Source organism: Haliaeetus albicilla, chromosome 28 (assembly GCF_947461875.1).
Source record: "Haliaeetus albicilla chromosome 28, bHalAlb1.1, whole genome shotgun sequence".
NCBI lineage: Eukaryota > Metazoa > Chordata > Aves > Accipitriformes > Accipitridae > Haliaeetus > Haliaeetus albicilla.
In genome coordinates, this window is record NC_091510.1 from 12,622,738 (window position 1) to 12,637,910 (window position 15,173).

Here is a 15,173-nt window from a genome sequence, read left to right on the forward strand (position 1 = left end):
TCAGTCAAAATGAATGAGGTGGAAAAAGAATAGAAAATTGCAGAAAAGGTGGGAATAGCATTTCCCAAAATCTTCATGAGGCTTGTGCTCCTGTGCCAGGAGGCGAGTGGAGGCGAGCTTGTCTCTGCTGGCTTAGATAGCCACGCTGTAGGAGAAGATACGTGGCTTGGGCATTTCCCCATTTTTCCACCTCTCTCTGCTTTCTGATTACAAATGGAAAGATTTACCCTTCTGAACGATGGAAGCTTCTCCCCAAGAGCTGTAACTAGTTTGGAGGTACTGCATTCCTTTCCCTGTCCCTCAGGATTCTGTGTGTTTGACTAGGTCATTCCAAGACCTTTTTTTTTTCAGTCTCTGGAAGTGTATAGAGCACCTGGAAGAAGCTCAGTCCATGTATTTACATTCTACTTGAACTGAAGAGTAAACACCCGTTGAGGAGCTCAGTACTGTTCTGACCATTTAATTAGTCTTCTTTACAAAGCCACTATCTCGCTGGCAGGTGACAGTCCCTCAGAAGTGGCATCATGTGCTGGCAAGTTATGAATGAGAAAGACACATCACTGACCTTTAACTGGAATCGAAGCAAATTTTCAGGACAGATCAAAAATTCATTCCAACTATTTCAGCATCGGGCACTAAAAAGTGTAAGTATGGACAGAGCCTGAGGCAATGCCTCCTTTTATAAGCAGAATGTAATATCCTGTATGTCTTGAAAATGTGCATCCCACAAATGTGAATCAGCACTGACAAAGCTACTTGAATTACTGCAGAAACAGGTGAGTAATCCTTCTTTCCACCACCTTGCACTGCTAATACCTCTGGCATTAGTAACTGGAGGGAGCCGAAGGGCACCGCAGGCTCACGAATGAAGAAGGCAGTGGCTAGGAGAAGATTCTGGAGTGACTGACCTTTGGGCAAAGGGTGTGTGGGATCCACTCCTGATTTAGAGGAACAGTGGAATTGGAAGCGGAGGGTGACAGTTTCTAAGGGATTGTCCCCTGTGAGAGCAAATATTTTGGGTCTGGGAGTTTATGAGGCTGGTGGGAGGAGGCGATTGATCAAACGGCTCCACTTTGCATTATATGTGTGTTCTTGTAGCATTGTGGGCAAAACAGTCCTCCGAGCTGGGGAATTTTCACTTGCTTTATTTATTTAAACCACACGGGAGGCAAGTGCCAGGGCTCCTGGCTGGCTGAGGCTCTGGAGGGCAGGGGGGGGGCTGGAAATGGATGGGACTGCAGGCACCCTGCGGTCCCGCTGCCCAAACCTTGCTTATTCCACCCAAGATGCTTAGTCAATATGATCGCAGTTGAAGGAATGCCTTTTGCTGCAGAGGTGACGCTAATCAGGTTGCTGAACTCACACGTGCCAGCGCTAAGGAGAGCTTTGGAAAACAGGGAAAGGCAGAAGGAATTTGGGAGAGGAGCAGAAAAGAGATGGGGAAGATGTCTCTGGGGGGAGCTGGGACATGGAATGGGACAGGCTTGAGTTCCTCTGTGATGGGGAATCCGAGGGACAACCCGTGGAAGGAGCCCAGGTCCACCTCAGCCCCCAAAAGAGAATCGGCTGATTCTGCGCTGGAACCGCCTGAACCTGGAACGGTCAACGAAATGGTGTAGCTTGTGGTGTTGGAAGCTTGTGATGAGGAAGGTTGCTTTGAAATCTTTTGAGCACCTGTGGGAGGGCTGGAGAACCAAGAAGATGATGAGAACGTACAGGTTGGTGTGCTCCGGGGTCCCAGCTCAGAGCAGAAGGAAACACGAGGATTTCTGAGGGCAAGTGCGACCGTGGGGCTCGGCGCTGAGGCAGGAGCTGTGCGTGACACAGGGCTGCAGCTGGAGTTAACACAAGGCAAAACGGGCCAGTCCTGGCTCCACAGCGAGGTCGCTTCACGCTCCCCTTCCCAACACCCCTTTCTTTTGAAAAGAGAAGCTTGAAGCCTGTTTTAATGTAAATAAAACTGTACACTTTACCATCCCCTCGCCACCACCGGGGAAGGCAGTGACTCAACCACGTACAATGGGTTGTGCTGTGGATTACTAATTAGGCAATGCAATTAGTGTTCACCTGTTTTTCCTACTGTGTCATGTGCTTTCTCAGGAGATCCCAATCTTGGGTTCCCTAGTTTTTCTTTCCTTGATAAATATAACGTACAAGGAACTTTTCCAGTTTTTCGTTTTTCGATGAGAGATACCACGTTCCCCAGCATTTCACAAAGAATTGAAGATCTGGGGTTGGGTTGGGCAGACAAACCACACCAGCCTGTATGCAGTGCCTCGTACAGGGGACTCCCGCCTGCTACTGTGGGACTAAGAGTAGACTAATTTCATGACAGTTTTCACACTTTGACCATCTGTCTTGTCCAATCTTAGTTTTATTTGTATTTTTCTGCAGTAAGACCTTTTTTCACTAATTCTGTGCTATTGATCAAACCAAGCTCGTATTTCAACTGCATTAACTAAAAACGCAATCATGCTTTGGAATTTAAAGATAATGACAACTTTCTGCTGGCTTTGTTTCCAGCCTTGTCCAATTTAACTACACCATGGCTCCTTACAGTTGTATTTCACAGACATTTACTTAATCTATTAATTCTTTTTTTGCAATTTCAGAGTAGGTTTCTGACTTATCAGTGTACTTCAGTATAATGTGGCTGTCATGTTCTGCAAGATCTGTAATGGATTAGTACATGTAATTGTAAATAGTAGAGATGATCATAAATAATAAGGGAGAACAGAAGGAGATGTGAAAGAAACAAGTAGAAGCTTAATAAAATGTTAATGACAGTGGATATTTAAAATAATTAGTTAATTTACTTAATCATCAAGTAAATTGATATAAATCGATCATATTTTAGCTATGTTGCACTGTCTTCAACTGTAATTTTCCATTATAAAATTGATTTTTTGTTTGTTTGTTTCTCAATTACACCATCATATGAAAAATACGAAATGGTGACCTGCACTAGAAAAACTTCATGGCTTCTGCCTCTCGTGTCCTCCTCAGGAAGACGGATGGTAGCTGGGCAGGTTAACCTTCCCAGGGACGCCCTAGTCGTCAGGGTCAGAGCTCCTCCAGAAGGTGGTTCAGAGCATGACTGTAAGCAGGGTACGCTGCCTTTGTCCTCAAATTTGTTTTTCTCTTCCACAAGTCCTTTCTTCCATTTGCTCTTTTATTGTTAGGCAGCCGCAGTGACTTTGCGTTGCAGTACTCAAGCTTGTAAGAAGAATGATTGCTGCCAGTAAGTAAAATGCTGTTTTGGCTCTGGTTTCTGGTGGTGGTCTTCACATCTAGTTTTATTGCTTTGTTGGTTAAAACGATAACAGAGGACCTTTGCTACGTATCCAGCAGGGAAAATTTGTTGTGTGTTCCTCAGTGTCACTCAGCTCCTCAAAGAAAGTTCCAAATCTTGAGCTACAGAAATGTTTCCACTTAACTTTTACATAAATATGTTTGAGAGTATGTGTAAATAGTTTGGGGGTTTTTTTCCATTTGCAGATATATTTCATGGTAAGACTTACTCAGCAGGCACATTTCTCTCTTACATACGTCTCATGCTTCCACTTTTATTGGAAGCACTGAGGAGTGCAAAAATTCAGGTCAGTCTCTTGTAGTGGGGAAATTAATTCATAAATGTTACTACAGTTGCCTATGTAGAATATTGTCATTCAAGAAAATGTCGGCTCTGGAAAGTCAATGTCTAATGTAATTTCATTCTTTATTGAGAAGTCTGCCACATGCTAAAAATACAAGGAAGAGTGACACACAGAGAAGTTAATAGCATTATATTTAGTAACAGACATGGTGTAGAATATGGACATTTTGACGTGACTGAAGGACTATTATAGTCTGCAAGAGACCGTTCCTTTTCTTACCAATTGGAAAAATTATTTCTGTGGCTTATTCTTCCCCATGCAATAAAAAAGCCTGTGTGCTTAAGAAGTCTGAAGCGTAAACAGATTTCTCATAACACATGCCTTTTTTATGGCATTGGCATTACAGGGTATGACTGTAAATTTTTTGTTTGTGAGATGCCATCCTTGTTAGTCTTGGGTTTCCTAGGCTCTTGGGTGGGATGTGGGGTGGGTTTTTTTTATGGGGGGTTGGTGGGGGGTGTTGTGTTTGGTTTTGTTGCTGTTTTGGTTTGGGTTTTCTTGTTTGTGGTGGTTTGGTGGGGTTTTTTTGTGGAGGTGAGTGCTTGTCTTGAAACTTGAGCACAGCTGTGGGACTTGAGCAGACAGCGACAGTTCAGAGGAAGTCCTGATATTCTGTGATGATACAGTTTGTGTCGTGTTTTGGCAGCTACTGCCACCCCATGGTTTTCCATAATGGATGAATGCTGCAGAGCTTTAATACGTTGCATTTCTCCAGAAACCTCTCATAGGTCAGAGAAAAGACAATGAATATTCATTTTGTCTTACTCCCTCCTTCTCTATGGCCCCTTTTCAGAAAAATCCCCTCTGCAAAGAAAAGCAAGTATGGCATGAGCAGCGCTGCTTTGGTTTAGGATGGGTGAGTCCTTTCCACTGGATTTACAACTCTGTAATTGAATATTAATTTTGGCTCCTGGGAGTTTTCACTGACTGATTATATTTGCTTTGGCAGAACGTATTTTGCCTTTTTTTTTTAGGAACTTCAAAACATACATCTGGAGAGAGTTTGAAACCCATTTCTTAAAGTTGCTGCTGCTTTGGGAGTCTGTGTTTACATCATGGATGCCACATACAGACAGATCTGGGTTAAAGCAATCTGGCCTAAGCACAGTGTCCTCTGAGCATCACTTCCAGCAGAACTTTGCCTTCCCAACGCCAGCAAGTGCCCAGCCGAAGGTTCTGATGCAAAGGGGGACGTTTCAGATACCGTTATTCCACTCGTTACCCTACTTCATGCCAGGAACTACCCTTGGAGCAGAGGGAGATTTTTCTTTTGGGGAAGCAGCAAGCTGGATCACCTCTCATTTTGTGTATCTTCTCTCTGGGGCTGGAAGCTTCTTTCCTTTTGACCAACCTGGCTGAAACCAGGCATCAGTAACATAGGCTGTAGAAAATAACTGGGCTGGCTTGGAGGCAGAGACTTTGGCAAAGGCATTGGGCTCCCTTGTATATTGTTGGGGACTCTCAATTTTTACCACCCCCCCGCCTCCCCCAACCTCGAAGTATACTGAGTATGACGTGTACCCACCATGCCATATCTGTTTGGGTTTTTTTTTTTTTTTCCCAGCTGACATAAAAGTTGGATCCCCTCTCCCCAAGCCCTCCCACCCTGACCCCCCACAGGCCGGAGGGTCCCCCAGTTGCCAACCTGTGCCGGACCTGGCTCCGGGGGGCTCCCCGGGAGCTGGGGGTACCCCTCACCAGCACCCTGCGCATCCCCTGTGGGTGCTGGGTGACCTGGGTGCTGCAGGCACCCACCTGCCCTGGGCAGGACCCTCTCCCAGGGGGGGCTGAGCAGCCCCTCTCCTCAGTCACCTGGAGCCTGCATTCCTCCAAAAACCCCAGCTAGCCCCAGCCTTGCCCCATTCCCGCCTGTTTTCCTTAAATGAACCAAATTCACCGGGAGCAGGAGTGGAGGCGGTGGTTTTGCCTTTTTTTTTTTTTTTTTTTTTTTTTTTTTTTTTTTTTCCCGGAGAGATGTGGTATTTGTTTTTGCTCTCGCCTCCCTCAGCCCCCCCCCACCCCAGGGCTGGGGGGGGTACGGAGGGACGGCTCCCTCCGCCCCGGGGAGGAGCTTCAGCCCCAATTGAGGTGGGTTTTGGGTGGTTTTTTTTTTGTTTTTTTTTTTTTTTCACCTTTGGGTTCGTTTTCCCGAAGAAGCGCTGGAAGCCCGGCAGCACCGGGTCCCCGAGGTGCCCCGACCCCACCGCCCATGGCTCTGCTTGCCCGCCCGAGATGCTCGTTCGCCGTCCCGCTGGGGAAAAACTGGCTTTGCCTTGTAAAATGAAGAGAGCGGGGGCTCCGAGCGGGGGGCGGGAGCCGCTTTTACGCTTTTCGGTGTGGAGCATGGAGAGAGGTAAAACAGCTACCTGAAGGAGGAAAAAAAACCCAAACATCAAAAAAACAAAAAAACCCCAAACGACCAAAAACCTAGAAGAAAAAAAAAAAAAAACCAACAAGTAGTTCTCGCCCGGCGGGGAGACACGGGGAGCGGCGGGGATTCGGCGTCCGCCGCCGAGCATCAACCGGAGCCCGCCGGGGAAGAGGAGCCGCTCGCTTTCCTCCGGTAAAGGTAACGGAGGGGAGGAAGAAGAGGAAGAAGAGGGGGCTGGAGGGATGGGGCGGGGGCATGGAGAAACCCCCAGCTGCACGCTCGTCTGGATGATTTGTCCGAGAAAGTCGGGAGCCCAGCTTTTCCCAGGGTGTGCCCGCTGCCTGAGCTTACTGGGGAGGGGGGGGCTTGGTATTTCTTCCCCCAAAAGCAATCCCTCCCTGCCAAAATAGGGAGGGGGGGGGCGACGAAGAGACAACCCCCTAACCCTTTTTTTTTTTTTTTTTTTATTATTATTATCCCCCTCGTTAAGCTGTTAGGCTAATAAAAGATAGATGCCCATTAAATAATTAACCGCACACTTTCTATTCCATCAGCTCGGTTCACGCAGCCCCACGAGGGAGAAAGGAGGCGATGGGGGGGGGAGAAAAGCAGCAGTGACATTTCGGTAGCCTGCTTTCAGGGGAAGCGGGGGGCTAGGGCAGGCAGTGATGGTGGGGAATAGCCCCCCCCCATCTCCCCCAGTGGTGCTTGGGGGGGGCTTCTCGATTTCTTCTTTCTCTTTGCGTTTAAGGTAGAAGCTCATCCCCTGCGGAGCTGCCCGCCACCGGTGTGTGTGTGTGTGTACCCCCCCCCAGCCCCCCCAACACCACCATCCCCGTTGCCGCCTCCCGCACCCTCCCCAGTCATGTCCCACCCGGAGCGATGGGGAAGCTCGAGGACAACGAGAGGGTGATCCTCAACGTGGGGGGCACGCGGCACGAGACCTACCGCAGCACCCTGAAGACCCTGCCGGGGACCCGCCTGGCCTTACTCGCCTGCGAGTCCCAGAGCGAGTCCCCGGGCGGTGAAGAACCACCCCTGCCGCCCCCCAACCCACCTCCACCCGTGGGGGGCTGCCCAGAGCCCGGCACCGGCTGTAGCCCCCGGGGCAGCGGGGGTACCAGCGAGTTTTTCTTCGACCGGCACCCGGGGGTCTTCGCCTATGTGCTCAACTACTACCGTACCGGCAAACTGCACTGCCCCGCCGACGTCTGCGGGCCCCTCTTCGAGGAGGAGCTGGCTTTTTGGGGCATCGACGAGACCGACGTGGAGCCCTGCTGCTGGATGACCTACCGCCAGCACCGCGACGCCGAAGAGGCCCTCGACATCTTCGAGGCTCCCGACCTGCTGACGGGCGAACCGCCCCCCGACGGCGACGACGACGACCTGGCCGCCAAAAGGTTGGGCATCGAGGACGTGGGGGCCACCGCCGAGGGCAAGGGCGGGCGCTGGCGGCGGCTGCAGCCCCGCGTCTGGGCGCTCTTCGAGGATCCCTACTCCTCACGGGCCGCCAGGGTAAGCGCCGACGGACGGACGGATGGACGGACGGCGATCCCGCCCCGGGGGGGAGGCTGAGGGGCTGCCAGGGGTGGGCACGCCATGGTCCCCTTGCCCTTGGGGCGTCGAAGGGGAAGCTCGCCCCGGTTGGGGTGGGCGCGCGGAGGCGATGACGCTTCTTCGGTGGGCTGCTGCGTGGGGGTGACGTCGGTTCCCCGTGGGGCGGTGGTGCGTGTCCCCTCTGCATCCGCGGGCGGCGTGGGGGTCCCGCCGTGCCGGCGTCCCCCGTGGGAGCGTACGCGGGGTGAGGTGGGAGCCGTGACCCGAGGAGTCTGCGAAGGGGGCCACGCTCGCTGTCCCGGGCAAGGGGGGGGACGCTTTTCTGCATGGGTGTGGGCAGACACGGCCCCGAGGTGCCCTCGTCCTTTCTGAACACCTAACGTGGAGGTGCCTTTGGGGCCGGGGCAGGTGGTCCCACCGGGAGGGCATCGCTGGGGGGGTCTCGGGTTTGGGGTGAGGAGGTGACGAGGATGCAGGCGAGGGACCTCAGCCCTGTCCCAGCTTCGCTCTGTCTGCACTGGGAGGTGATCCGAGTTCCACAAAGTAAGTGTGACGGGGGGGTCACCCTGGCTCTCCCTCCATCGATTTCTCAGGGTGACCCTTTACCGGCTCCGTGGCTGAGGGTACGGGCACAAGGCAGTAAACGATCGTAGTAAGTTTCCATTATTTAGATTGTTGCTTTAGATTTTGATGCCGACTACTTTCTACTTTGACGATTTGGACTTTAGTTCCGTCTTTTAGTCGCTGTTGTCAGCGGCGATGCCGGTTTGCTTTCTAACCCAGGGCTTTGGAGCAAACAAATGGTTGTAATTCCTTTGAGAGAAAGATACAGCGGTGCCTCAGATTTAACAACGAGAAAAACAACCACCCGCAAATCCTCCCTGCGATACAACAAAAAGAACTTGTAATTGGAAACGTTTGATTATAAAATGGTAGGAAGTGTTTTGCAGCATATTTACCGGGATTCCTGTGAAGTATTCAGAGCTAAGCCTCGTTCTGCAGAAAGTGCAGTTACGGTGGGTGTCGTCTCCTGATCCGTTCCCCTGATTTCACTGACAATCTCACAGATGTGACCCTGAGCGTGTGGTTAAGTGAATTCCTGATTTGTGCCCTATGGCCTGATGCAGTTTCTGTGGAAGTTAGCAACTCCCGTGAGCTTAGTGAGGTAAGTTAAACAGAAAGTAACAGTCCTTGGAGTCACTACTGTCCCTTGCTGAGTGCCAGCGTTGTTTATGTTTTTGAAGGTTGCCCACCAATACGTTTTCCCTCGACAGCCGGCTCTAGCTGATACTTGAAATACGATTTTAATAAAGGATCAGTTCTGAAGACAAACTACCAGAAGTGTCTATCTTTGCTCATCGATGACATACCCACGTTGCTCGCATCTTAGCTGTCTGAATCCTAAAGAAAACTTGGCTGTCAGTTATGTGATGGAACAGTGGTGCACGCGGTGATTGCGCTGCAGGTTGTCTTTCACCTCCTCTTTCGTGGAAAGTTGCTGACGGCGCCGAATCTGCGGCTTTTACGATAGGGAACCTTTCCACTCAGCTTTGCTGGAGAACTGAGGAGTGCAAAGTAAACATTAAATGGAAGATACCAGGAGAAATAGGAAGGTAGGCATGCTGATTGCAGCTGTGCCCTGGAGTTGTAGCTGTCACTTGGGTTTTCAGTCCACTTCGGTCCGCTCTTTGACAGAGCCTGTAGGCACTTGCTTTCCAAATTTTCCATCTGTACTAGACCATCCTGACCCGTCAGTGGCTCGGCTAAACATATTTTGAGTTTGCAAAATGAATGCCCTAATTAACATCATAACAGAAAATTGTGACATGGCTATATTCGTGTCTTAGAAGATAAGGTATTTACCTTTTTATAACTTAAAACCTGGTTTTAAGCATTATATTCAGATTTCAACTCCAGGCAGCCAGAGTAAGGCAGTGTCAGAGATGTAACAACAGTGTCTAAATCAGCGTTTTCATTTTCTTCAAGGCTGCTACTCTGTACCTCGATCTTTCAGGCAGGGAGACAACTTTGAGAACTGCTGGCAAGTTTTAAAGCATTAAGTAAATTTGTATTTAAGGACTAGCATGCACTTAGTAAGCACTCTTGAACACCGTAATTTAAGGTGATGGTAACCTTAGTTTGGAACTGAGACATTAATGTCAATTCAACATTTTCCCACACCTGAAACAGAGACGTTATTTTTTGAGTGTTCTGGCAAATACACTTCTTGTTTTGTGTCAGCTGAAATGATGACTAACTCTAAAAACATTTGAGTGAAATCTTGGCCTTACTGTAATCAAGACAAAACTCTGTGAACATCAATCTTTGCCTCATAGTGTCAGCTACTGACTCATACGCCACTTAGATTATGGTGAGGCTGCTTAGTGGTAAACTTTCTTAATAATGGTGGTAATTATTTTTTTAGCATTACTGCCTGATTTAACTTCAGCAATGTCTTTTCTGGGAATTATGATGATGATAAAAATGGGATATTTTCTATTAATGAAATGGTACTTAATATTTGTGATTTGCTTTATCCTAAACTGTGATCTCTAAAAATAGAAATTTATAGAATTTCAAATATAAGTTGCCATGGTAACCTATTGGGGGATAGTGCACGCACAAGATTATTCTAGCAAGACCATCCAGTGATGTTATATAAATAGTGGAACTTGTTTGTTGACAAGAAGGTTTACTTTATCTGAGATTCTAAAAAAAAAAGATTCAACTTTTAGTGTATGCAGTTTGATATTCAGATGGCGACAGCTACTAAACGTTTTTTTTGTGAATATAAAATGTAATCCACGTACATACAATTGCTTTGAAATGTGCAATGCCTTTCTTTGTTTCTCAAGTTCAGGAGTTATATCTGAATATTATTTCTGGGGTTTTTTTTTGTTTGTTTTGGATTTCATAGACTGTGAAATGAAATTAAAGAGTACAGCCGTACTCCTTTCACTCCCAGGCTTAATAGAGCAATCATTCACAAACTGCTATTTGACAGAATGCTGTTATGTAGATACGGAAAGCTAGTGGCACAAGATACTGTCATAGGAGGAGAAGCGTCAGGCAACTAAATCTTCCTGTGCGTTGGTTTAAGCATCTCTGAAACAGACACTTACCTGATTCTTACCTGAACCAAACGTGTATTGTGCGTTTTGCTAGTTAATACCTGTCAATGATTTTGGTATCCTTTGATGGCTCGTAAGTGCAAAGTACTCATTATGTTTTAGTGAAGTGCAAAGATACGTCCAAATAGTTTGTAAGAAAGTACAAGAGGCATAATTAAGCACTGAGTTTGAAAGAATGTCTGCAGAAGCCCAGCAGGACCTAGAACATCAGTGCTGGTCTCAGATACCATATTTCAAATTAATTAAGCTTTTAAGGCCTTTTACTTTTGAATAATAGTTGAAATAGTTGATGCTCTTTAAGGAATTAATTCATATTTGTCATTGATTTTTCCTAAAGATTATGGATTACTCTTGTACTTAGCGTAGGAACTCAGAAATAGCCCAGGGATTCGCAAAGTTTGTAGCTATATGTCCTTCACTTTCCGAGAAGACGGTAAATCTGTTCGTGGGTGAGGGGACAGCACCTGCGAAGTGGGGTGGCTCAGGGGGTCAGTATGGCCCAGGGCACTCGAGCAGGCGCTGCCTGCAGCACCCTTGCTGGTTTTGGCAGCTGAAGGCAAATTGCACAGCCCCTTTGCTGTAGGGCCTTTATCTATAGGAAAGATCATAATTACTTGGTTTACAAGGGAAGGAGAAAAACTAATTAGCAAGTATTTGTAAAGTTTGCTGTAAGTAAGTATTCACTGAAACACAAATAGAACCACAGAAGCCTGGCAGTCGAGGCATCAAGATACTTACACCTTCTTAAAAATACTGATCTCACGCTGCTTTGTCGTGACACGAGGAGCTGGACTTGAGCAGTGAGCGGTATCATTGGATGGAAGTACGACGTTCCCGTCTACTGCTTTACGTGAAGTTCCGTTGTCAGAGAGTCCTTTCAGCGTCCCGTACCATCTACGCCAGCTCTGAACATTCGGTGGGGCAGGTTGTAGGAAGAATCAGCTGAAAGGAGTGAGATGGGAGAGGGAGAAAATAGGATTTGATAGATCCCCTCGAAAGGCTAAAGCTACAGAAATCATACTGGAGAGCATTCTTATCAACAATAACTTATGTCTTTATTGGTTTTTTTCCAGGTCCTAGATACCCGTCTGTATGGTGAATGACTGGAGTGGGTTATATTTTTAGGGCTTTGGCTGTTCGTGATGCAAAACAGTTTTTATTTTTGGTGGAAGCAATGCTGCCGGGATAGTCTGAGATACCGTGAACAGAGTGGTGAAGATATGTTAATCTCAGAATATATGTCCGTAGATTAATAGTGAATAGCAAAGTTTATTTGCTTTCTTGACAAATAGAAAGGGCCTTTAATTTATAAGTGGAAATCTTTATTCTCTGTCTTTTACTCAACAAGGAAAGCAAGTATACTCTAGATTTTACCATTTAATAATTTTTGAGTTATGCAGACATCTTCTATCTGAAAGTGATAAAATAGTAAGGTTGATAAAGAAACTGCAGAGAGGGTATTCCTTTTGCCATGCTGGTAATCAAAGTACTGAATTTATTTTTAAATGGGAAAAGAGTCCGTTAGATTAAATTGGTGGAAAATCAGTCATTCTGCTTGAAGCATTTAGCCTTTGTGAGCTGTCATTTTTAAAGAAACAGCAAGATCTGTTCCTAATGACAAAAATCATAATGCATCACTGTTACAGATATTCATATACTCTGTAGATGCATGGGCTACCTGGGCTAAATCGCTTTGTAAGTAATTTTTATTAATTTACTTGTGGCATGCTGGCTTTTAAGTCTGAACTGGAAATTGTAGCCTAATATGTGACGTAGTCAACATAAACTAGCTTGATTGACCTTAAATGTAGACGGCGTCTGATGGCACTGACATGTCGGTGAGGTAAAATCAGCAAGATTTCTGCCTCCCGAACTTCTGCCTTTCCCTCTACAGCTGTTCTGCCTGATGCTGCTAGTGTTTCCATGGAAACAAGCCAGCTCTTGGCTTCCTTTTCCCATTGAAAACAGCCTTCTTGCTGTCACTTATGCATCTGGGAAAAGCATTTTGTCATGGCTCTGACATAAATGCCACAGAGATGATCCGTCCTATCATTTCAGAAATAGACGCTGTTACATACGTGCATGTGCGTACAGCCAGATTCGTCTTCCAACGACTCTAAAATAATTCGGTTAATGGACTTAGGCTGAATTTGCTTTGGTGTAACTGGAAGTGGAAATTAGCTTAACATACACAGCCCAAGATAATAATGGTGTAAGAAGTATTTCTGGTTGAGAAATCTGGCAGACCACGTTCCCTTCCTTTAGCTTAACATACACAGCCCAAGATAATAATGGTGTAAGAAGTATTTCTGGTTGAGAAATCTGGCAGACCACATTCCCTTCCTTTCTGTAGTTAACATGCAATGTGCTATTGGCCACGTTTGTTTACAGTGGTAAAATTCTTAAATGGTTTACTGTGGGGATGAGAACTTACCTTCAAACCAATTAAGATAGTGGTGGGAGGAGTGGCTCACAACTTCTGGTGAATATTGTATAGGTGGTACCGCCAGACATGGTATCACATTATCACGCCATTGTCATATGATGCAGTCAGGATACGAAAAAAGTGACATAAGAAAACTGGTATCCCTATATTCTTAAAGTGTCTGGTACCTAGTCCAAGGTAAATGTATCAATCAATACCCTGTGAAGAAGTCCACATTTTTGCTTATATATACTGAATTCGTGTTGAGTCATAATCAAAGAAGTTCAGAACTCAGACTAATCCCAAATCCTTGATTAGTTTCCTTCACTGTAGGAACTTCAAGATATTTTAAGGGAAACTTGCATAAAACTTGCTTGTCCTTTTCTCCCTCAGTGATCACTGGCAGAAAGTGACTGTTCTCTTCCTATGAAGTTACCTTGCAATTGGGGCAGAAGGATCAGAGAAGAGGAAAGGCATCCCTATATAAATACATTTTTAATATTTTAATAATCTCTTATGAAGTGCTGTCCAGTCGTTTTAAGATGGAAGAGACAAGTTCTTCTCATTATCAAATGCTGTTTCGGAGCTGTTTGTTTCTCCAGAGAGTCCTCCTGTTCGTCCTGCGCTTCAGACTCTTGGCTCATCTTGGGGAAACAGGGTTTCCTTCAGCCACAACTGGAAAGAAAAGGGTTTATGCTCTCTGTGTTTAACATCCAATGGGGATAGTGGGTTCCCTCTTAATTCTCTTTACTAAACTCTTCTTTAGACCTCGCTTCTGGCAATGTGATTTACAGAAGCTTACTGATTCAGTGTAGAAACCTGTGGGGATTTCTGGAGGTTGGTTTGTTTTGGGTTTTTTTTTTTTTTTTTTTTAACTGTAAGTAAAGTAGTTAGGCAAATAAAATATAGATATGGTAATATCAAACTGTCGGTTATCATTCTGCTTAGTGTATTTCTTACAGTGATACCGTTCCTTTACACACATTCTTTGACAAGCACACACCCTTTCCAGTATAACCTAGTAATTGCATAGAAATAAAATTTTGTTTTTAAAGCAATGCTAAGCAAAGCTGTTAATGAATTTTATATGGAGAACAAATAGGGGAGCTATGTCCACTCTTACTTATACGTGCCCTAAGAGCCTTTCTCTTGGTGCAAGGGCTGAAACTTGAGGATATTTTAGTATTTCACACATCAGAAATCATTGGAAGTGGTGACCAAAATATACAATTGTGGAAACGTGTACAGTCATGCTAATAAAAACTTAGCATTGGCAATATTTATAAACATGATAAAAGGGATTCAAGTTGTAGTGATGACCTGGTACATTTTCTTCCCTATCCTGACATACACATGTATATGTTGATATAACTAAATGGTAATTTTGTCAGAGAGAGCTGCAGAGAATGAACATGAAATCACACTTTTTTAAAATTTTTTTTTTAGTTCTACAAATGTGTTGTTAATTAACATCTTTGTTGGCACTTTATGATGACTAAAGCACTTTTGAAAGAAAAACTCCAATTCCATCTGTTAATCAGTAGTGTTAAAAATAGAATGCCATCTAATCACGCGAAATACAATTTCTTGTGATTTGTGATTTGCTTTACAGAATTTTTGACTGAAGTGGTGACTTGAAGCTTAAAACCCCAATTATCCAATTATTATTATAACCATGGGTTGTCGTCGTCCCCTCCCCCCCTTTAAGTTGAAAATTCTGAGATGTTGCTGTGGTTTTGGTCTTTTTATCAGTAGATTAATTATCACAGTGGTGTAATAATTCAGTCCTTTCTTATTACAGACAGCTTTTTGTAGTTTCTTAGTGTTTCTAGATGAACCTTAGATATTGGGCTTTGATATGCTCCTGCAAAATGCTGTAAACAGAGAACAGACTCTTACCCCGGTGCTGAATAATATGGTAAAGTTCATTAATATGCATTAAATATACCACACAATATCATCTAGTCTTATTTCTGAAATAAGTATAGTTTCTTAAGTGTTTACATTTTCATTAATGTATAGCACACAAAATT

At 45.4% G+C, this 15,173-nt stretch overlaps 1 protein-coding gene across 10 annotated transcripts in view; it reads left to right on the top strand.

The window, feature by feature from the left end:
* Positions 1-5,750: 5,750 nt before the first annotated feature.
* The window catches only part of KCNC2 (potassium voltage-gated channel subfamily C member 2), a 104,001-nt gene continuing 94,578 nt past the window's right edge, over positions 5,751-15,173 (top strand). For 4 of the 10 annotated variants that reach the window (XM_069773767.1, XM_069773766.1, XM_069773770.1 and 1 more), the window contains exons 1-2: positions 5,754-6,225; positions 6,779-7,542. In XM_069773767.1, coding sequence (XP_069629868.1) covers positions 6,910-7,542 — 633 coding nt within the window. In that variant the 5' untranslated portion in view covers positions 5,754-6,225; positions 6,779-6,909. Of the gene's footprint in view, positions 6,226-6,778; positions 7,543-15,173 lie in introns of all 10 variants that reach the window. The other 6 variants (XM_069773762.1, XM_069773771.1, XM_069773769.1 and 3 more) reach the window with 5 other exon arrangements.